We start from the raw sequence: 24034 nt of genomic DNA on the forward strand, positions 1-24034 counted from the left end.
AGGTAGAAAGGGGGAAGAAACATAGCCTATACAGTGAGGGAAAAAGGGGTGGGTGGGGGATTCAGATTTTACGGGGGGCAGTTTCGAATTGCAGCCGTCCGTAGGTGCCCTTTGAGAGCGGTTTTGAAGGAGTCAAGAGATTCACATGTCTTAATGACAGTTGGTAGGGCGTTCCACATTTTTGTGGCATAGGAGCGAAATTAATTTAGTCCCTTGTTTGTGCCGAATCTGGGTTGCACATGGACATTAAGGAAGTATTTAGGTACATGGGTATCTTGGTGGTCTATTGAATCTTGTGGATCAGGCCCATTGCAAGATGCTGTACTCTGTTGTCAACCCAGTATAAGCCATTCCAGCCTGTCGAAGTGGGCAGAGGTGAGGTGGGTTCGGGGGGTGAGGCCCAGTACTATAGCCTTACCAGTTTGTTTTGGGAAGTCTGGAGCCTTGTTTTTTAAGCACCCCTCCTGGGCCTTAAGTGGTGGGGTCCCGCGGCCGAAAGAACCGCCCGCCCCTGGGACTCCTCTGTACTTAGTGCGATTTCACAACAGGCCCGGGGAACCAGGCGCTCCGCCCGTCCCCGAGTACCCACCTTTAAGCACCCCTCCTGGGCCTTAAGGGCCTTAGAGGTGCTGTCGAAGAAAACCTTGTACGAGGGCTCCTATTAGGGTCTTCAAGGTGTTTTTGTTGACCACTGAGGCAAGACTATTTTAGAGTGTGTGTGTGCGCGTGCGCATAATAAACAGCCAAGACAGGCTATTTGTCTTAGAGGTGCCATGTATTCCGAGAATGCCGGTATAGGATTACAACAACGACAACACATAAAGCGCTTCATGATCGAGAGGCAGGCATGTGTATATGAATCACAGAGACGATAACGTACGTGTCGGTGTGTATGTATGTGTGTGAGAGAGCGCATGCGGGTGATTGTGTACGTGCGTGCTCTGTCTCCTCTCTGTCAGGACTGGAAGAGGAGGTTGGTACACGTATACCTCTTGAATCCGATTCCTAACACTTGAGGGATATACATTTCTCCCCCCGGGGAGTCAGAGAGGAAGAGCCTGCAGGCGCAGCACTAACTCATAAAGTAATGATTGAGCGCAGATGTTTTCTCAGTAGGCAAAGCAAAGCAAAGCAAAGTTACTATATTTACCCAGGGTAACTGGACTAAGCATCAGATACTTGTTTACAGCCAGGCCCTGCTCATAGAACATTTCATGGTAGTGGTTCAATGCCTTGCTCAAGGGCACTTCATCGGTGGTAATTTTAACGTGCCGGTCCGGGGATACGAACTGGTGACCTTCCGGTATCAAGACCGCTCCGCAAACCGTTCGGCCACCGCTGCCACAAAGGCCTATATAGCTGTGCTGAGATTGAATCCGTGCATGTGCGTTGGCCTGCTATACTAGACCCCAAAGTATAGTAGAGTTTGAGACAGACAACAGGACAACTCATGATGACTCATTATTTATAATAATGATACAATAATAATAATAATAATAATGTTACCGTTTTTATTGTGCGAATAGATCAGTGCTTCCCAAAGTGGGGTCCGGGGACCCCCAGGGGTACCTGAGGGAGTTCCAGGGGGTCCCCAGCTAAATGATAGTTTGGAACCAAATGGACCCTTATGGGTCTGTAACTCAGAGAGTGTACAAATGGAACCAAATGGACCCTTAACGGGTCCATTTGGTTCCATTTGTACACTCTCAGAGTTAAATTAACATTGATTTAACCCATTTTGCCTTGAGATCAGATTCTAAAAATTTCTTCTACATCCTGACAGTTTTCTGAAAAAGCTATGTTTCTATGTCAGTGGTTCTTCGATTTTTCAAAAATAGCAGACCTACAAGCTAGTGGCGCGCTACGAGCTTGTAGATCTGCTATTTTTCAATAGCTAAAGCATAACATAATGCTAACACCAAAAGGGGTTCCCGCCCCAAAATGGGTTAACAATATAAATTGGGGTCTCAGAGATAGAAATGCCATTAAATAGGGGTCCGTAGACTAATGCATGTCAAACTGGAGGGGTCCTTGAAATTAAACGAGTTGAGAATCACTGCTAGAGCCGTAAAACATCTTCTCTTATGGGGGTCCCTGGCATTTTTCTCTTCAAATGGGGGTCCGTGGGCTAATTATTGTCAATTTGGGGTTCCTTGACATGAAAAAGTTTGTGAACCACTGGAATAGATCAAACTAAAGAAATGATTCAGGATTTCAGGTTGGTGTTAGAGTTAGGATGATGTATTTAGAGGGCAGGAGGCAGGAGGGTACTTTTTCCGACCACTGCTCGCAACTGATTATAACCGGCGGTTTGAATGTAGGGCACGCAATCAGGAGAGAGTAGCCAATACTATACGCTTCATTGTTATGTGTTCCTGTTCCAATTTTGGCAGCTCATTAATTTAATTTGTGTCATCTGTGTTGTTGTATAATGTAATTTATATTGTATGCCGTTATAATGTTTAGAAAGGCTTTCTTTTTTAAAGACTTAAGGACCCTTATATTGAAAGATTAGAAGAGGTCACTGTGACATTTGGCCTAGTTAAAGGACCACTTCACCACTTTTCAACATCTCTTCATATAATTGGTCCTCACTAATGTTTATGATAAAACAACCATTTTTTTCTACTCAGTCTGTGTCTCATAGGAGGGCTGTGGGCAGTTCAGAAACCCGTCCACCAGTGACATCATCGTTAGGCAGATTTTTTTTTAAACAAGATTTGTTTTTAAATATATTAAGATTTGTATTATCGTGAGACCGATGGCTTCCATTATCGCATTGCAACTTTTCAGGAAAAGAAAGCCTGCAGTTTCTATTAGCATGGATTCCCCATTGATGATGTCACTGGTGGACGGGTTTCTGAACTGCCCACAGCCCTCCTATGAGACACAGACTGAGTAGAAAAAAATTGTGGTATTTTATCATGAACATTAGTGAGGACCAATTATAGGAAGAGGAGTTGAAAAGTGGTGAAGTGGTCCTTTAAGGCAGGTGTGTGAGTTTAGATGATTGCATGGATAGTAATCAGCTGTGTGGGCTTGCAAACATCTTTTGTGTTAGAAGCAGCAGAGAGTGAGAGCACCCACTTCTTCTCTGTGCAACAATGTGAATGATGCTTTTCCTTTTTACCTTCTACATACCACTTCCAAATGCACTTGTTTAATCTGCATCCTGTGTGAGGATGACAGGGTGATACCTTTGGCTATAAGGCCAAGGAGTGTCTTTTGTGCAAAACGAATGCTTGCAATAGATTCAGAATCATGGAAACCCCCTAGTTTGACACGTTACGAGCTATTACAAGCATAATGAAATGTTGAACATTTTGCCTTATACAGGTTGTTAATGGTATGGTCACACAATGGCCATGATGATAACTGGCAAGTCTGGCATTAAGCTACTGAATTGGAAGATTTATCATACCAAAATATAAACTAGAGACATGTAGAAATACAAAAACACTAAAATATTACGGTCACCTTCGATCACTATCGTAAACGTGTATAAAAGAAAATGCCATTCAAAAACGCTAAAGTCCTCACAATATAGTAGCCCAATACAAATGTGTGTGTGTGTGTGTGTGTGTGTGTGTGTGTGTGTGTGTGTGTGTGTGTGTGTGTGTGTGTGTGTGTGTGTGTGTGTGTGTGTGTGTGTGTGTGTGTGTGTGTGTGTGTGTGTGTGTGTGTGTGCGTGCGTGTGCGTGCTAAACTCTCCATGGGGTGGTTATGTTCCCGTCATGTGGTTCCCGTCTGTCTGTTATAGGTTGTACATAAAGACTTTTGCAGTGCAGTATATATATATATATATATATATATATATATATATATATATATATATATATATCATTGCCGGAGGACCAGTTCTCTCCTCTAGTGTAGGTTACACTGTCACATAATTTATTAGCGTGACATTGGATTTCGACTGAGCCTTTCAGACTCGGAAACACAAACACTGTATTCGTCACGCGCACGTCATTTTTCTCAGAATATAGGGGAGAACGGGGTAAGATGAGCCAGTGGGTAAGTTGAACCACCCCCTTTATCTAGAAAACTGTGTTGCAATGTGACCTTAAATCTAGTAAGCATCCATCATTTACACCTGGCTGTGAAGTTGGGAAGCACATGGTGAAAGTAGAAAACATTCTTTTACACAAAAAACAGGTTTTTGTCGGTCAAAGTAAAATTTCGACACATCATGTAATATATATATATATGTTATACAAAGCAAAATGTACCTAGGTCTAAAATGTAATATCATACACATCATTAAAATATCATGTGGTTCAACTTACCCCTTGACTTGGATCAACTTACCCCTTACCTGGGGCAAATTGAGCCACATTACCACTTTTTTTTTTTTTAAAGGTCATATTTTCATGGCCCTTTGTCATAGATGCTTACTCATCATTTCAATTGATAGAAGACATCCTGAAATATGGGTAGATCATTAGATTGTACTGCCATCTCATTTTGCCTTGCTTCCAGGACAACTTAAGCAAAAAGTGGTTAATCTTACCCCGTTCTCCCCGTGTTGGAGGGAGTTTTCCAGAGCTCTCATGTCTCTCTCTTTGTCTCTGTCTGTCTCTGTCTCCCTGTGCATTCCAGTGTTGTTTTTGGCAGCAAATTTCTATTTTAGTTTTAGAATGAATAGTTTTCATTTAGTTTCAGTCACATTTTAGGTCACATTCCCACCTAATACTTCGGTAGACTTGATGCGAATGGGCGGAGAAGTTGGGATTCTTGCATATTTAATTTGCCTTTAGTTTGCCTTCACACTGTCATCCGCAGCAATTGGAAACGCAGCAGGGGGGACCTTTATCAATGTGTTCCATTCATAAACTAGCCTACACAGTGAAATATATGGTGATACAATTATACTCATAACGTGCATGTGTCGCGCCGTCTGGGACTGGACCCTCTCTCTCTCTCTCTCTCTCTCTCTCTCTCCGCACGCAGCCACGCACTGTTCTTTTGGGCATGGAGACACAGCGCTGAGCGCACTGATATAACAGACAGCAGCGCAAAATGTTTACAAGTTTATCGAGATGAAAGTCCCTACTCCCCAGTCCCCACACAGTGACAGCACTCCATGTTTACGGCACGAATATTCTGTAGGCTATAATACACTGCAGTGTTTTTATGTGTTTCCTTAAGCAATTGATTAATGTAGCCTACTCGTCCTCATTTCGATCAGGGCTTCAGTCTCCTCATTCGACCACGTCTATCCACGGTAACGGGACATCTTTGCAGAGTTTGCGCTGCGTAAAATATGCCTTCTCCGTCTCCAACTGTGTTTAGCTCCTCACCCGCCACATTGTTTGCTTCATTTCCTTTATTTACTGCGGATTGCATTCACACCTGCACCGAATCGTAATCAAGTGCGATTGGAAGCGAAGCGAAATCCCCGTTTTTGCTCAGAGTAGAATGCGGTTCTTTGATACGCATTAGGATTTGAATGAGCCTTCACACCTGCCAAACGAAGTGCACTTTCTGACAATGCGCAGCAGGATTCGTTTTAATCGCAGCAAAGCTTTCTGGTGTGAATGTCACCTAAGTCACCCGGAATGCTTTAGTGTTAGTCTAGTCTTAGTCGACTAAATATCATAAGATTTTAGTCGACTAAATCTACAGGTGATTTAGTCGACTAAAATGTATTTTGGCGGGCCTTGATGCCGTCCTACTCCTAATGGCTGATTTTACACTTGCTGAAAATAGCTTGTAGATCGGCTATTTTCAGCATGCAACCAAGTGTAAAATGACTTATACTGGATCTCTTGTCCACTATAGTCCCTTCCTAACATTTTTGTCTAGTTTTTATTTGTTGACAAAATCAACAGTATATTTATTCTTAGTTTTAGTCAGCATGGCTTAGTTTTTATTTCGTTTTTATGTAGTTTTTGTCAGTGGCGACGAACATTTTTCCTCATAGTTTTAGTCGACAAAAACAACACTGGTGCATTTCCTGTCAGAAATAGTTATACATCATACATATACTGTAGGAAATCTTGGTATAAACTTTCAGTTAATGTTTTAGTTAAGTAAAAGTATCAATGCAGTACTGTAGAGTTACTTTAGAGTAAAAAGTATAGTAAATTGGAAATACTCAAGTAAAGTACAAATACTTCAAAATTGTACTTTATTAAGTAAATGTACTTAGTTACTTACCGCTGTAAACTTTTCAGTATTTCGATGTTATGCATTCACTCAATATACAATATATCTGCACGAGGTAATTTGGTGTAAACAGTGCTTGTCTCTCTACTAGGCTTATAAGGTATCTGGGGGCGACAAAAGGATGTAAATGAATGAAATATTCCACGCACACGCGCACATGCACACACACACACTAATAACCAGTAAGACGCCTGAGGGCCAGAAGCGACCTCGCAAGCATCCGCCTCGTTGACAGCAGACTGCTGGGCGACCACTGGCGCTTTGGCATAAGGGAGGGGAGGGGTCATGCAAGATCAACATGGAATGAATTCTGTACTGGCCATATAAGGAGCATGTCTAGGTGGGTTTCCATCAAAACATTTCGAAAATAGAAAGCGAATAAGTAAGTAATTCGAAAAAAGAAAAGCGTATTTTTCTTGTTTCCATCCACTGATAAAATGCGCTTCTTTGGAGATATTAAATAAGCAGTAGATGGCGCTATTTTACCAGTCAAGTGAGACGTGCGTAGAGGCGCATATTATCTGACATTTATTTTACCGTTTGATGTCTGAAATCTGATAGCATCTGCATCACACACTACAGGATAATCTTACACGATTATTTTATCATGTCACACACACACACACGCACTTCTCTGATTTGTTCTTCACCACGGTGCATTTGACGTTCTTTTAGGCTATTCAAATTGGTCTGCATGAAGTCTGCTGTCCAGATGAGCCACTGGGACAGGCTGTCTTTCAAACAGGCTGTCTGTTAAATAAATAGGCGTGTGTTTTTGTCTAGACAGGGGCTGGTAGTTTATGTTTTCAAAGTACAGGGACGATCGGGACCTCACCCCAGGACCCCTGCCCTGCGACTTGACAGTACATTTCCATTTTGGCCGTGTTGATGTCGCTTCTGTTGTTGACTACTAGTCTCCTCTCGTCCGTTTCTTTCCGAGCTGTTTTAGGAGAAATATCACTGATCTTCATGATCAACGGCGAACGCCCTCACCGGGGAGAGCAAAAGAAAGAACCTTAATGCGCAAAAAAAAGGCTTTATGGAAACACACCTTATGTCAGATCAACATTATGGAATGTCAGTGCAGGTCAGCGCCATACAGTAGGCTATATGGAGATCTAAGGGTGGTAGTGGGGACATTCTCTTGAGTGTACAGGGTTTGATGAGGGCTGGGCCTTAATTTTCAGGCCTGTTGAGAACTCTGAGTTTTTGCCGGCTGCCAGGCACGGCTGCACTAATAACTTTGGGGCGGGCCCGTCTAGAGTTTGAATGGACAGGTACAGTATAAGTCAAAAGGGAGACATCGAAGAGGAAGGATGGATGGGGAAGAATCAACATATGGAATGTCAGAACAGGTTCTGATATCCACATATTTGTTGATGAAATTGTCAGTATATTTAGTCTTAGTTTTAGTCATCATAGCTTAGTTTTCATTTCGTTTCCATTTTGTTTTCGTCAGTGGAAAAAGGTAGTCGACGGACATTTCTCGTCATAGTTTTAGCCGACGAAAACGACACTGGCGGTGACAGCAGTGCAAGAACAAGAAAGCAGCCATGTACACTCAGTCAATACAATATTGTCCTTTCATCGATTTATTTGCCTCATCCGGGAGGAAAGAAGAGCAACAGTCGCTCTTCGATCGTTCCTGATCGGTCCTCGTCTGCGTTGTGTTATAGGAGAACAGGAAGTGGTGGAAAGTAACTCGTTACATTTATTAATCAAGTACTGTATCTAAGTACACTAGACATGTACGTGCCCGTCGCAATCGGCCACCGGCCTACTTGGGAACGATGCAACTTGGGAACCTAATGATATACGTTGTCATAGCACCCGTTTTAACTGTCAGACGGTGTCCCACATGGAGATCTGTGTATCATGTGCCTGTGTCTGAAGACTGCAAACTGACTGTGAAAAGTGTACTTGGCAATCAATTCGGCCCACTGGCAGAGCCTGATTGGTTGAGCCTCAATTGGCTGAGGCTGGAAATTGCACAGGTGAAAGGAGTTGGCCTCATTAGACCCACTGGCAGAGCCTGGCAAAGGTGAAAGGAGTTGGCCTCATTAGGCCCACTGGCAGAGCCTGGCCCAGGTGAAAGGAGTTGGCCTCATTAGGCCCACTGGCAGAGCCTGGCCCAGGTGAAAGGAGTTGGCCTCATTAGGCCCACTGGCAGAGCCTGACCAGAGACTTTTGTGGTGGTTCTGGAGAACCGTGGGTCCGACCGACTCCATACCTGGCACTGCACTCCCTGCGGGGGTGTGGATCGCGTGTGTCGAATGTGAAGTCGGTTCTCGAGTTACGTGCAATTCACACACACGCACGCAGACAGAGATGTGGCGCATTTATAGTAGGATTCCACATTTCTATACTTTATATAGCAGTTCGTTTTTTAGATTTCGATTATTATTAGGCTACAAAATAAACAGTAAAACCACTTTATGTTTTTCAAATTGACCGTCAATTTAAAGATTTTCCAATCTAGATCTGCTATTTTCAAAATATGTTTTTTTAATACATCTTGAAAAAGGTGTGAAATGGGATATTGTGCATAATGAGTACTTTTGCTTTTGGTACTTTAACTCTTAGCCTGCCGCCATTAATTAATCCCTCGATTGCGTATTGCCATGGTTTAATCACGCGTGACACTTACTTTGAAGAGCCAAATATCCGTATCGCATTTTACTATGAAACCATTCCGTGTGTGTTGACGAAGCTGGTGCTCGTTCTCTCGGTCGGTGGTGGAAAAAGTGGACCGCGAGTATCACAGCGCCTGCTACAGGCCGTTGAAAACGCTTGTCTGGGACAAAGCGTCCTCTGCAATGTCGCTTCTGTGAGATAAAGCCGTCTGAAAACAGAGCCGGCAATGTTAGTGGATGCGCACGCATTTTCAAAATGGCCGCGCCCATTGTGTCAGAAGCATAACAAAGCTAACGGACGGTAGATTTCGATACGATCGTATTAAAACATGCATTAATGAATACATCGCTGTTAAAACGGCTTTTCCGTTTGTGGCAGGCTACAAGATTCTACGTGTTAATATTCCTATGTTCCTGGCGGGTAAACGATTAAGTATATTTTGATGGGAGTATATTTTTGTACAGGCTTTTTTACTTTTTTACTAAGAGTATTTTTTTATATTGCTACTTTAGTATAAGTATTGTACTTCTTGAATTAATTCCAGGAAATTACAACAATGTCCAAACAAAGACAAAGAGAAAGTCAAACAATGACAAATTGAAATTACACAACGATTCGCAATGAGTCTACTGTCTGTATTGAACACAAGACGTTTATTTATAGACAATTAAACAGGTCGTTTCGAGGAAGCAATCTGATTGTTTGAAACAGCCTTGATCTAGCCGTGGTTCAAACGAGCACCACTCCACACCTAATCAGAACAAAGAATTCAGCTGCTCTGTTCTCCCAGAGCGTGTCATTGTTTGACACGCTTTCTCTTTGTCTTTGTTCGGACATTGTTGTAATTTCCTGGAATTAATTCAAAAAATAGGCCTACAATACTCGGTGGCTAGGCTAGCTAGTTTCTTGGGACATTTGTGGTCGTAGTGACTACGTACACCTGTATGTTTTTTTTTACACCTGTATGTTTTTTCAGGGATTCTCTTAGTTTTAAGGGTAACTGTTGTATAATTGCAATATTACACTCGAGGGGGTGGTTTAACTTCTGCATTGTTTTCGGAACTCGCCCTGCGGGCTCGTTCCTGCAGCATCGCAGGTGTGCATTAATGACGTTAAACCACCCCCTCTCGTGTAATATTGCTTAAATATAGCCTACAAAAGGATTGAAAAAAAAAGACATACTGTAGTCTCTGTCGTGTGGACTGTGGAAACTTCATTTTAAGTCCATCCATATACTGTACGATAGCTTAGGTATAAACTTTCAGTTAATGCATAAATGTAGAGTTACTCTGTTACAAGTAAATGTCCGGAATTAAAAATGTACTTGAGTAAAAGTGCAAAAGTATTGGCATCAAAATGTAAGTATAGTAAATTGGAAATACTCAAGTAAAGTACAAATACTTCAAAATTGTACTTTATTAAGTAAGTGTACTTATAGTTACTTGACACCACTGTAAACTTTTGAATGTTGCCATCAGTATTTCGATGTTATGCATTCACTCGTATACAATAGGCCTATATCTGCACCGAGGTCATTTGGTCTAAACAGTGCTTTCTCTCTCTCTCTCTCTCTCTCTCTCTCTCTCTCTCTCTCTCTCTCTCAACATCACTGACTCATGCACTATACTTACGTGAAATGTGACATTGTAGTGACAATGCAAATGCCAGTAAACGCCAGTAGACTACTGGTATCTGGGGGCGACAAAAGGACGTAAATGAATGAATGACACAATGACATTGTAATCTGACTCACAGGATTCACAAATATAGCCTACAAAAGGATAAAAAAAAACTAGAAAAAGTGCCCTTCTGGGCACAGGTCTCCACCAGGAGGATAGGAGTGTGTGATGTTTGGCAAAATGTTTAGGAGGTGTGTGTGTGTGTGTGTGTGTGTGTGTGTGTGTGTGTGTGTGTGTGTGTGTGTGTGTGTGTGTGTGTGTGTGTGTGTGTGTGTGTGTGTGTGTGTGTGTGTGTGTGTGTGTGTTACGGCTTGGCCTGTTGTAGCGCCACCATGAGGCTGATTTGAAAACTGTCAACTGGCATTTCTTCCTCAGCCTAGTGGGAATATGCATGCACAGTTTCACCGCAATCGGACGCTGCGTTGAGTAGTTGTGGCGATTTGTACAAAACGGGTACAAAGCGGGCTACTCCTGAAAAGTTTAGAAGCCAATCGTAGGCAATGAAGGTGGATTATGAGAAATCAAACAAACCCGTCTTGATCACATGACTATGGAGAGCATGTGTACCGATTTGCGTGAAATTTGGATAACATCTGAAGGAGTAATATTAGAAAATGTGCTTTACATATGTCGGGCTCCTGGTGGCGCTATAAAGAGCAGATGTGAAAAATTCCAGGCAAAGGTTTTTCCTTGGCCTCTAGGGAGTTGGCATACAAAGTTATCCACAAATCCGTGCAGTTGGAGGTAAAAACACTTTTCGGCCAGTTATAGCGCCACCATGAGGCTGAGTTGAAAATGTTCACGTGGCATTTCTTCCTCGGCCTAGTGGGCGCAATTTCGCGGAAATCACACGATGTGTTCATGATTTGCAGCATTTTGTTTGAAACTGAGTACTCCTGCGAACTTTGGAAGCCAATCTTAGCCAATCAGGATGGAGTCTGAGAAATCTGAAAGACCTGTTTTGTTGAATGGCTCTAGAGAGACTGTGTACCAATTTGCGTGATGTTTGGACAAAATCTGTAGGTGTACTGTCCAAAAACTTGTTTTGCACAAAGCGGCCTCCTGGTGGCACTATAACAGGCCGTTCTGAAAATTTTGGGGCAGAGGTTCATCGTTGGCATCCAGTGCAAAATTTGGCATCGACCGGGTTAACGGTGCCGGAGATTAGCTGTTCACAGACGGACGGACGGACACACGGACAGACGGACATGCAGACGGACACACGGACGGACGGACGGATGGACGGACGGAGTGCAAAACATACTCTCTCCCTATGCCTTCGGCCTGGTGGAATCAAAAACATACTGTAGTCTCTGTCGTCGTGTGGACTATGGAAACTTCATATTAAGTCCAAAACTGACTTTTCAGGACTCAAATTCAAACACAGCAAAAGTATAGCTGATCCACAAGCTTGGATCAAGCGCAGTTCTCCTATATGCTTTCATGTGACACGGCACTGTGATCAAATAGAGCATTAATTTACGCAAAAATACAAACGGTTAGAATATGGAGAATTTTCCTGCCCGACAGCAACAATATTCTCTATACCTCTAGTTCATTGTTGTCTCTGTACTTATTATTATTAAGAAAAAAGACAAGAAAAAAACTAAATTCTACCCCAAATTACTGAAATGTAGATTTGCATGGGATTAGTATTATTATAGGGACCCCGGTGTTTGCTGAATTATGGTAAGTAATTTGGCCTGTAGCCTAATTATTATAGCCCAAATCACTGACATGGTCGATTCGCACAGGATTAAAAACACAGACGTCCTAAAGAGTGTCAGGATTTCATGGTAGTGACATAACACTGATCAGAAATTCACCAAAGCGACTAGCCTGGTTTAAGGAGTAGCTACCAGATGAGGACGCGTCGTCTTTGAAACCTCTGTGCCCCACGCGTTGGACCGTACATGCTCTTCTGTTTATAATCTAAACACTGTGACACGTTTAAAAAGTGTTACAAATAATTGTTTAGAACCTAAACGCTTGAGTTTAGTGTGAAACTGTAAATAAAAGTACCGGGGGGTTGACGATTATAAAAACATTTCGTCTCTGGGCCCTGGGGTAATACTAATCCTGTGCCAATAGGGCTTTAGTTAGTTTTAACACATTATAGACGGTAGTTTCAAGTTTCTGTTAATTCTCTCTCTCTTTCTCTCTCTCTCTCTCTCTCTCTCTCTCTCTCTCTGTTGTAAAGCCTTTTATTTGTATTTCAGTTTGACTGCAACATTTTGTCGCTCCGCTCTGCGTTGGACACAAAGACGTTGATTCATGCGTGGAATGGGCTACGTCCAGCACACAGGTGCGAGGATTGAGGAATGACCGCCGGGGCAAGGATGATGGAGTTCGTGGAGGCCCAATGAGGCCCTTTCTTGCGAGCCCAACCTTTCCCCTAAACTTATAGTATCCACATTTTACCATTTAAAAAAAAAAAAAAAACATTTCGAAATTGTTCAACTATAGCTGATTGACATGGTGTCAACGTTTTTAAAAAAGAATACAAAAATTGTGAAGAAGTTTTGGGATAAGGGGGTTAAGGTGGAGCGCAAGATAGGGCCCGCATGCCATGTGTGTCCACCTCACTGTGTCCAGGCATGTGGAAGGTAGGCGTAAAAGACAAACACTGCAGGTCAACCCAGGCCTCGATCCGTGGGAGCGTCAAGCAGTCCGGACTCCAAGCCAGGCTCCACCATACATACATATACACAAACAGTTGGCATCCTGAGAAGGACACAGACCTGCAGGATTCTATTACACCCCGCAGAGACACACCGCACGCAGGTACTGTATGACGAGAACACTATAGACACTATATATACTATTTGTAGAAGCCAGTGTTGTTATTGGCAGCAAATTTAGATTTTTAGTTTTAGTCAGTGTCTCATGAATAGTTTTCATTTAGTTTTAGTCACATTTTAGTCACCTGGAATGTTTTGGTGTTAGTCTAGTTTTAGTCGACTGAATGTCATGAGATTTTTTGACTAAAATTAATTTTGGCGGGCCTTGATGCCGTCGTAATGACTGATTTTACACAAAAAAAAGACGATCTACAAGCTCACAACGCGTCGCAGCGTGACGCGTTGTGAGCGTGTAGATCAGCTATTTTCAGCATGCAACTAATTGTAAAATGACTTATACTGGATCTCTTGTCCACTAGTCCCTTCCTAGCATTTTAGTCTAGTTTTTAACTTTTTATCTGTCGACGAAATTGTCAATACTTACACATCGCTTAGTTTTCATTCAGTTACCATTTAGTTTTCGTCAGTGAAAAAAGGTAGACGACGAACATTTTTCGTCTTTCGTTTTAGTCGACAAAAACAACACTGGTATAGAAGCTGTCCGATCAAATGGAAATGCCATTTTTGCTGTGGTTAATTATGCCAGTGGCTTTCAAACGATTTCATGTAAAGGAGCACCCAAATTGACATTGGCATTTCTGGCTGAAAAGGGTTTCGTGCCAGGCAGGGACTTCTCTGTGTGAATTTCATGCGATTTGTATTTGGTACTTTATTGTTTTGCTCATACAGTACAAGGTTTCCACCCGACAGTGACGTGTTGCTTTTTCTATGTTCTCTAGTAAGTAAATAAGACAAAAGCCCTCCCCAGCCAGCCAGCCAGCCAGCCTGCCATGGAGGTCCATCTGTTCCGCACCCTGCTGCTAGGCGTCCTGCTGCTAGGAGGACTGCTGTGTCTGCGTGCCGGTAAGATGGAAGAAAGAGCCTTTTGTTGTCTTGTTGAATGAAGAATTATTATCCTATAGAAATAACGGTGATGGGCATTATTGATTCTGTCGACTACCTTTTTCCACTGACGAAAACTAAATGGAAACTAAATGAAAACTAAGCTATGATGACTAAAACTAAAAATAAATAATATATATAACTAATATAACTAAATATATTGACAATTTCGTCAACAAATAAAAACTAGACTAAAATGTTAGGAAGGCCCTAGTGGACAAGAGATCCAGTTTAAGTCATTCTACACTTGATTGCATGCGACGCCATCAAGGCCCGCCAAAATACATTTTAGACGACTAAATCAACTGTAGATTTAGTCGACTAAAATGTTATATTTAGTCGACTAAAACTAGACTAACACTAAAACATTCCGGGTGACTAAAATGTGACTAGGACTAAATGAAAACTATTCAAGAGACTATGACTAAAACTAAAATCAAAATGTGCTGCCAAAAACAACACTGGTGATGGGTCGAACACACCAAGAACCAGAACTGCTTTAGTTTTTGAGTGGTGCAACCACTCCAAGGAACAGCAATGTCCCTATGGGACTATGTCCCAATTGTGACGGCCCCCTGGGCCTTTAAGTCTACTATGGGGTTCTGTGTGTGTGTGTGTGTGTGGCTGTGCCTTTAACAAGTCCATTGCAGTGTTGGAGGGCGGAGCCAGAGATGATTAGTGGATGGGGAGACACCTGGCCATTGTCTCTCCAAACACTATTTAAGAGACCTGCTTTCATAGCACTATCTGCATTTCTCCACAGGCTGCAGGGGTGGCCGCAGGAGAGCACCCTTGTTCTTTTGTTTGTTTGTTGTTTGGTTCTAGATTTTGGGCAGCATGTTTCTCTGCCAACCTAAGTTGGAAACTTTGATTTAATTGATTCAGTTCTTTAATTACTTATCCTTTTTCACAAGTATGAAATAAAATACTTATTTTTGGATTGTCCTCCGGTGTGGTTTCCCCTTCTTCGTTATGGCCTCAGAGCCACCCATAAGAGTTAGAACTAAGAGTTTACAGAGAGACAGAGATAGTGTTGCACTGTTGCCTGCTAATGAGAGAGAGAGGGGGGAGTTGCACTGTTGCACCACTCAGTTCACACAGGTGTGATTTTTATTCTTGCATAGTGAATAACAGACAAACGTTTCGGAAACGTTTGTCTATTATTCACTATGCAAGAATAAAAAACGAAAGCAGTTCTTGGTGTGTGCGATCTATATCGCCGTTATTTCTATTGCATAATTTGAACGGGTAACGCACCATGAGTCAGAGTGCGGCAGTCACAAAGAAAAATGAATTATTATCCTAGCCTCGACCTCCCATCTGTCTCCTCTATCTACATCACACGCACTAAGCGTAGGATGCAGAAGGTGATCGCCGACCCCTCCCATCCTGCCTGCTCTCTTTTTGCACCCCTGCCCTCAGGTAAGAGACTCCGGTCTCTAAAGTGCAATACCTCCCACTTTAAGAATTATATAATTATATACCAAGGCTGTTCGCCTCCTGAATGCTGACCCTCTTTTCACTCGCACTTTACAGCGTGAAGCTGCTTTGTAAGAACGATGAACTGCGAGGAATTGCTATTTATTCAACAGGAACTCTATAACGTTTTGCATTCTTCTTATTTATTGGTCTCCCTCATATGATGTTTGTACTTTTGTATCTTTTTCTACTGTCTCAATATGTGATGTGAATATGTGTCTTTTTGTATGTCTGTTTTTAGTGCATTGAAACAAATTCCAATCAACTCTGTTGACATGGCAATAAAGTCTTGAATCTAACTTGGGACGGCTCTGAGTCGACTGAAGGTGACTTCGCAACGCTCGGCGCCGCGACTCTGCACCTTTTTCAATAATAAAAATAGGCCTACATATGTCTTGTGATACAATGAATACATTTCTTTCTTTCTTTCTCTTTCTTTCTTCCCCACCCCTCCTTCCTCCTCCTCTCTCTCTTTTCACACACTGTCACACAGAGCCCATGGCGTGTCTATGAATGTTCCATTTACAGACACACACGTGTCACAGCCGGGCCTGTCGTGTCATGTTGTCCGTGACGCTCCAAGGTCACCTTCAGCTCTGACACGCTGTTATATCTCGCCACCTGCCCATCCCCCCCCCCCCCCCCCTTTTCCCTTCATGTCTCAATGGAAGAGCAGGGAGTTCAAATGAAACCACCCCAATTGTATAAAGAAGGAGGTAACACGCTGGAGTCTGTCCCTGTTACATTGCGCTAGACCCCTGGGAGATGGAGTCTATCCCTGTTACAATGTGCTAGACCCCTGGGAGATGGAGTCTATCCCCGTTACAATGCGCTAGACCCCTGGGAGATGGAGTCTGTCCCCGTTACAATGCGCTAAGAACCCTGGGAGATGCAGTCTGTCCCCGTTACAATGCGCTTGACCCCTGGGAGATGGAGTCTGTCCCCGTTACGATGCCCTATAGACCCCTGGGAGATGGAGTCTGTCCCCGTTACCCCTGGGAGATGGAATCTGTCCCCGTTACGATGCCCTATAGACCCATGGGAGATGGAGTCTGTCCCCGTTACAATGCACTAGACCTCTGGGAGATGGAGTCTGTCCCCGTTACGATGCCCTATAGACCCCTGGGAGATGGAGTCTGTCCCCGTTACAATGCATTAGACCTCTGGGAGATGGAGTCTGTCCCCGTTACAATGCGCTATAGACCCCTGGGAGATGGAGTCTGTCCCCGTTACAATGCACTAGACCTCTGGGAGATGGAGTCTGTCCCCGTTACAATGCGCTATAGACCCCTGGGAGATGGAGTCTGCCCCTGTTACAATGTGCTAGACCTCTGGGAGATGGAGTCTGTCCCTGTTACAATGCGCTAGACCCCAAGCCGTCCTACTCAGGGATCGAACCCATGAACTTGTGGCGCTCTACCGACTGAGCTAGTTACAACTCGTATTATAAACATACTCTATTTTATTCAAAAAATAAAAAGTGACATAGTGCCACTTTAATATATAACCAATGCAAAATGATCAACAAGAGCTTGTGACTAAATATTAACTAAACTGGGTCCACTTCATTGGATCACTCTTTTTTTCTTCTTTCGGACCCGACACCATCAGTGTTTAGTATTTTTATTTTGGTATTATTGCTACTTTTACTCAAGAAAAGTGTTGGATTGAGTATGTCTTCCTCCACTGCTAATGGGTTTCTCACCTCTACTCACTGGTGTGTGTGTGTGTGTGTGTGTGTGTGTGTGTGTGTGTGTGTGTGTGTGTGTGTGTGTGTGTGTGTGTGTGTGTGTGTGTGTGTGTGTGTGTGTGTGTGTGTGTTACGGCTTGGCCTGTTGTAGCGCCACCATGAGGCTGATTTGAAAACTGTCAACTGGCATTTCTTCCTCAGCCTAGTGGGAATATGCATGCACAGTTTCACCGCAATCGGACGCTGCGTTGAGTAGTTGTGGCGATTTGTACAAAACGGGTACAAAGCGGGCTACTCCTGAAAAGTTTAGAAGCCAATCGTAGGCAATGAAGGTGGATTATGAGAAATCAAACAAACCCGTCTTGATCACATGACTATGGAGAACATTATAGGAAGAGAAGTTGAAAAGTGGTGAAGTGGTCCTTTAAGTAAAAGTGCAAAAGTATTGGCATCAAAATGTAAGTATAGTAAATTGGAAATACTCAAGTAAAGTACAAATACTTCAAAATTGTACTTCATTAAGTAAGTGTACTTATAGTTACTTGACACCACTGTAAACTCACACACAGAAACCATGAACACCACTGACTCATGCACTATACTTGTAGTGACAATGCAAATGCCAGTAAATGCCAGAAGACTACTGGTATCTGGGGGCGACAAAAGGACGTAAATGAATGAATGACACAATGACATTGTAATCTGACTCACAGGATTCACAAATATAGCCTACAAAAGGATAAAACAAACTAGAAAAAGTGCCCTTCTGGGCACAGGTCTCCACCACGAGGATAGGAGTGTGTGATGTTTGGCAAAATGTTTAGGTGTGTGTGTGTGTGTGTGTGTGTGTGTGTGTGTGTGTGTGTGTGTGTGTGTGTGTGTGTGTGTGTGTGTGTGTGTGTGTGTGTGTGTGTGTGTGTGTGTGTGTGTGTGTGTGTGTGTGTGTGTGTGTGTGTGTGTGTGCACGCGCAGATCTGCTATTTTCAAAGTATATTCATTTTATCTTGAACATTTCACAAAACTCAAGACATTTTGATACATTTTTTAAACATTCATTTCAAGTTTTCAGGACTTTTACCTCTACCCCACTACATATCAGAGGCAAATATACTTTTACTGCACTACAATTATTTGAAAACTTTTGTTTCACCCAGTGTCAATGCCAATGCATTTCAATGGGAATGGCCCTCACATTTTTTTCCGTTTGCTGCTATTTGCGAATTTATAAAAAATAATAATAATAAAAACAAAATGCATTCGCATTGAAATGCATTGGCAGGATACACCCTCAAGGTGTGCTGTGACCCAGAGCCATAGAGTAAGAAGGACTATAAACTCCGTTCACTTCATGGGGCCAGTCCATGACTTATTTTGAAGGAATGCATTGCAGTCTATGGGCTCGCACGAGTACATGAACCACGTGACCGTGCTGTTTTCTGCCCCCTCAATATCACAACTCTTCAATTAGCTAGAAGGCTCTGTCGGCTCTGATGTGACCGTGCCTTAACACTGTATTTCTACATTCCAGTATTAATACTTTTACTTAAATGTGAGTAGCCTACTTTTTCCATCTCAGCCAGCCAGTCAGTCAGCCAGTCAGTCAGTCAGTCAGTCAGTCAGTCAGCCAGCCAGCCAGCCAGCCAGCCAGCCAGTCAGTCAGTCAGCCAGCCAGCCAGCCAGCCAGTCAGCCAGCCAGCCAGTCATTCAGTCACATTGGAGCAGGGCTATTAGCAGAGGTGTTCCCAGGAATTACATGTTGGGCAGGCAAGATGTGTTGTCGTCGTCGTCGTCCCCCCTCCCCCCCCCCCACGCACAATCAGAAGCAAAGAGATATACAGTACCTGCCAGACGAGTATAGGCGTTTAGGCTGAAAGGCATGCATTTGCATTTCTTTAACTTATTGTTTTTATTGTCATTGCCAGGGTTGACAATACATTTTATACACAAGCAAATGGGTGATTGAGGGTCGCGCTCTATACGCGCAACGGCCAGTCCGCTGTCCACTAATAGTTCTCAGGTCTGGTGTTTGTCCTCTCTTTTTACTCAGTGTATGGATAACTAGAAAAAGTGCCCTTCTGGGCACAGGTCTCCACCAGGAGGATAGGACTGTGTGAGATGTTTGGCAAAATGTTTAGGAGTAATATAAATAAGTAATATGTTTGCCTTTGATGGCAATTGGATGATTTGAGGCATTTTGTTCCAAGAATGTGTTTTGCAAAAATCAACCTGTTGGTGGTGCTATAACAGGCCAATGTGAAAAGGGTGGGATATATTCCTCAGCCTAGTAAGAAAATGTGTGAAAGATTTGACGTAAATTGCATGCTGCGTTCATGATTTGAGGCTTTTGTTCAAAACGGGGCAATCTTGCAAACTGTGAAAGCCAATTATAGCCAATTAGGATGGAATATGAAATATCGGACAGATCCGACTTGAGCACATGACCATAGAGATACTGTGTAACGATTTTTGTAATATCCAAAAATGTGTTTTACAAAATTCGGCCTCCTGGTGGCGCTATAAAAGGCAGATGTGGAAAATGCAGGTCAAAGGTTTGTCCTTGGCCTCTAGGGAGTGTGCATGCAACGTTTCACGCAGATCGGTGCAGTTTTAGGTAAACAATGTGAAAAGCTGCCTCATGGTGGCGCTATAACAGGCCGTTCTGGAAAATGCGGGGCAGAGGTTCATCGTTGGCATCCAGGGAGTGTGTGTGCAAAGTTTGGCATCGACCGGGTTAACGGTGCCGGAGATTAGCTGGTAACGGACGGACGGAAGGACACACGGACGGACACACACACACACGGACGGAGTGCAAAACATACTCTCTCCCCATGCCTTCGGCCTGGTGGAGACAATAATTGGACAGGAAGAAATGGATTTCTTCTTATTGTAGATACGCCACTGGCTATTAGGCTATATGACACATGGGTATGTGAGAGGTGTGGTGTGTGGGGAATTGACCCGTGTGGCTTTTTCCTGAAACCTGTGAATGTTGAAGGAAACGTACAGGGCTCTTTCTGCTCATGTATCTTCTTCTCTGTCGGGTGGAAAACTCATTATGTACAAAACTGTGACTGTGATTGCTTCAAGCCGCAATTAAGCGACGTGTTTCAACGCGTTGTGGATGTGCTATACTTTTTATGCTTTTGTGTGACGCTGTTAAAAGTTGGATAAAGTTGGGCGTTAATTTTACACACAAAAAACCACAAAAGGTTATCATGGAGGTAAGAGGTTTCTCTGCCCCGACAGCAACGATATATAAATGCTGAGCGACTCAAACGAGGCTCATGGTGAAGCGCTGAATAAAAGACACCACTTCATACATTTTTCAACGGTGGTGACTCGATTTGCGACGTCCGCAGGACCGCACGTCAAATCCGTTTGCGTCAGCAAGAGTCCCATGTATATATATATTTTTTTCTAAAAAACAATTTCCCTTTTTTTTCATTTCAGGAGCAATGAGCATTTCAGGAGAGGACACAGAGGCCAGTGAAGGTACAGTATGCTACTGTCCCCCCCCCCCCTCCCCTCCATGAATAATGGTTGCTGTGGTCCAAGGAGTGGTTAATTAACTTAGAATCGTCCTCAGGTCTAAGCGGGTTAAAATAAATGCTATGTCCTTGTCCCGCCCTTGCTGCTGCTAGGGCCTGCCGCCACCAGGGAGAAGCGAGGCGTCCCCAACTGGGCTCTGACCTCGAACGACTTCTTCGGCTGGGTGGAGGAGCTGCGTAAGACCGGCGGCTACGAAAGGATCGACGACCTGGCGAGGACCTTCTGGGCCCACTTCCCGTCGGCCGGCGGCCTCGGCTACGGCACGCACGAAGACGAGGAGTGAGGGAGGGAGGGGAGCGAGGAGGACGCAACCACGGCTGTCGCAGCTCGCCGCCACCTAGCTGGTTGGTGTGGGAGAAGTACTGTGTACTTCACTGGTTCCCAAACTTTTTCATGTCATGGACCCCCAAATTGACACTAATTATCCCACGGACCCCCATTTGAAAAGACATGCCAGGGACCCCCATAAGAGAAGATTTTTACGGCTCTAGAAGTGATTCTCAACCCGTTTTAATTTCAAGGACCCCCAGTTTGACATGCATTAGTCTACAGACCGGACCCCATTTAATGGCATTTCTATCTCTGGGACCCCAATTTATGTTGTAAAATCAATGTTGTGGTCCATTTGGTTCCATTTGTACACTCTCAGAGTTACAGACCCATAAGGGTCCATTTGGTTCCAAATTATCATTTAACTGGGTCCCCCCTGGAACCTCCTCAAGGACCCCTAGGGGTCCCCGGACCCCACTTTGGGAACCACTGGTGTACTCAACCGACCCCAGTACTCAACCCATCAGTGTTGATTTCGTCGATTAAACTATTAAAAAAAAAAAAAAGTTTGTCGACTACCTTTTTTTCACTGACGAAAACTGAATAAAAACTAAATAAAAATTAAGCTACGTATGATGAATAAATCTGTGACTAATATACTGACAATTTTAACAACTGACAAATAAAAAAAAGGGAGGAAGGGCTAGTGGAAAAGAGATCCAGTAGAACTTAAAGGACCACTTTTCAACCTATCTTCATATCATTTGTTTATGATAAAATACCACAATTGTTTTCTACTCGGTCTGTGTCTCAGGCTGTGAACAGTTCAGAAACCCGTCCACCAGTGACATCATCATTAGGCAGATTTTTTTTAAACAAGATTTTTATTATCGTGAGAACGATGGCTTCCATTTTCACATTGCAACTTTTCTGGAATAGAAAGCCTGCTGTTTCTATTAGCTTGGATTCCCATTCGATGATGTCACTGGTGGACGGGTTTCTGAACTGTCCACAGCCCTCCTATGAGACACAGAGTAGAAAGAAATGGTGGTATTTTATCATGAACATTAGAGAGGACAATAAGGCCTTTCTCGGCCCCACCTCTCTACAATTGTTTATATTGTGTTTAGTTTCCAAGATGGCCACAGCACCAGGAGGGGGTGGGGGAGGTGAGCGGGTGGGGTTGACATATGCCCTTACTGCGCTGCGTTCACACATTCAAGACACCTGTCTTGTGTCTGTGTTTAATGGCCGCTCCAAACCATTTCCAATGGAAGCCCATATGCTTTGACCAAACATTTTGTTTGATGGGGGGGGGGGGGGGGGGCAGAACACATCCATCAAAGTCAGGTGTCAGACACAACACACAAGGCAAGTGTCTTGAATGCAGCTCAGTAAGGGCATATGTCGACCCCACCCGCTCACCTCCGTGGCTCAGCGGTCCAGGCACCTTGGCTGGTAATCCAGTCTGGCAGTGTGCCGCGGGTTCGACTCCCAATCCCGACGGCCCTCACTGCATGTCACTCCCCCATCACTCTACCCATTTCCTGTCAGCCTACTGTCTGTCCCTCTATAAAAAATATTAAAAAAAACATAAAAAAAGAAAAGAAAGGCCCTTTCGCCAATTAACCCCACCTCGGGTATGGGCAATGATGAACGCAGAGGAGGGAATACGCCCCCCCAGCGCCCACAGCGTCCCCAGCGGGAATCGAACCCAGGACCTTCTAGCTGTTATTTTATTTTTTAACTGGCAGTCTTGACTGAGGGGCCTATAGGTTGAGGGGGGCGACGCCCTCAACCAGTATAATAAAGATGAATGGGATTTACACCTGTGGCACCACAAAATGTCCACAAAATGTGCAACCCTATTGCTTTACTTTCTGGTAACATTATTGCCCGGTCATTTTGTGCAGGGACGTGCACACATAGACATCAAAGGGGGCTTCAGCCCCTGCCTTTTTACCCGTCTGTAAAACAACTGCCCTTTCCAGAACACGAATGCAGCATTTACTGATGGTTAAAGAAATGCAAATGCCCTCTAGCTCTCCATGCCATACCGGAAGGCAGCATTCAGTCTCCTGAACTTGAACACAGCATTTTGCGTTGAACAAATTTGTTTAGAAATCCATGTCGTACACCGCATCTCCATAGCAAAAGAGTGCTGCATGGGTTGCGCCTCGAAAATAGCTGATCTACAAGCTCTGCTATTTCCGCTTATTTTCTGTCCAAAAGTGCCCTCTTACGGGATTTAAAGGACCACTTCACCACTTTTCAACATCTCTTCATATAATTGGTCCTCACTAATGTTCATGATAAAACACCACCATTTTTTCCTACTCAGTCTGTGTCTCATAGGAGGGCTTTGGGCAGTTCGGACACCCGTCCACCAGTGACATCATCATTAGGCAGATTTTTTTTAAACAAGATTTGTTTTAAAATATATTTAGATTTGTATTATCGTGAGAACGATGGCTTCAACTTTTGCATTGCAACTTTTCAGGAAAAGAAAGCCTGCCTTTTCTATTAGCTTGGATTCACCATCAATGATGTCACTGGTGGACTCTGGGTTTCTGAACTGCCCACAGCCTTCCTATGAGACACAAATTTTTTTGGTATTTTATCATGAACATTAGTTAGGACCAATTATAGGAAGAGAAGTTGAAAAGTGGTGAAGCCCCCGCCTCTCTCTACACGTCCCTGATTTTGTGTGTTCTGTCCGTTGAGCCCTGCAGGGGGTGTGACACTTGGGACAGCTGAGGTTCTGTGCAGGCACATCCGTTTAGTTGGCAGCAGCAGCATCACTGACACACGGACGGCAG

General features: G+C 43.6%; 1 protein-coding gene across 1 annotated transcript; it reads left to right on the forward strand.

The window, feature by feature from the left end:
* Positions 1–14115: 14115 nt before the first annotated feature.
* Positions 14116–21228, forward strand: otos2 (otospiralin 2; the record flags this gene model as incomplete). The annotated part of the gene is made up of 2 exons (XM_079495925.1): positions 14116–14188; positions 21038–21228. The coding sequence occupies 2 exons, from the start codon at positions 14116–14118 to the stop codon at positions 21226–21228; spliced, it is 264 nt and encodes an 87-aa protein (XP_079352051.1).
* Between the last annotated feature and the right edge of the window lie 2806 nt (positions 21229–24034).

This window comes from Electrona antarctica (assembly GCF_951216825.1).
Source record: "Electrona antarctica genome assembly, chromosome: 24".
Classification (NCBI taxonomy): domain Eukaryota; kingdom Metazoa; phylum Chordata; class Actinopteri; order Myctophiformes; family Myctophidae; genus Electrona; species Electrona antarctica.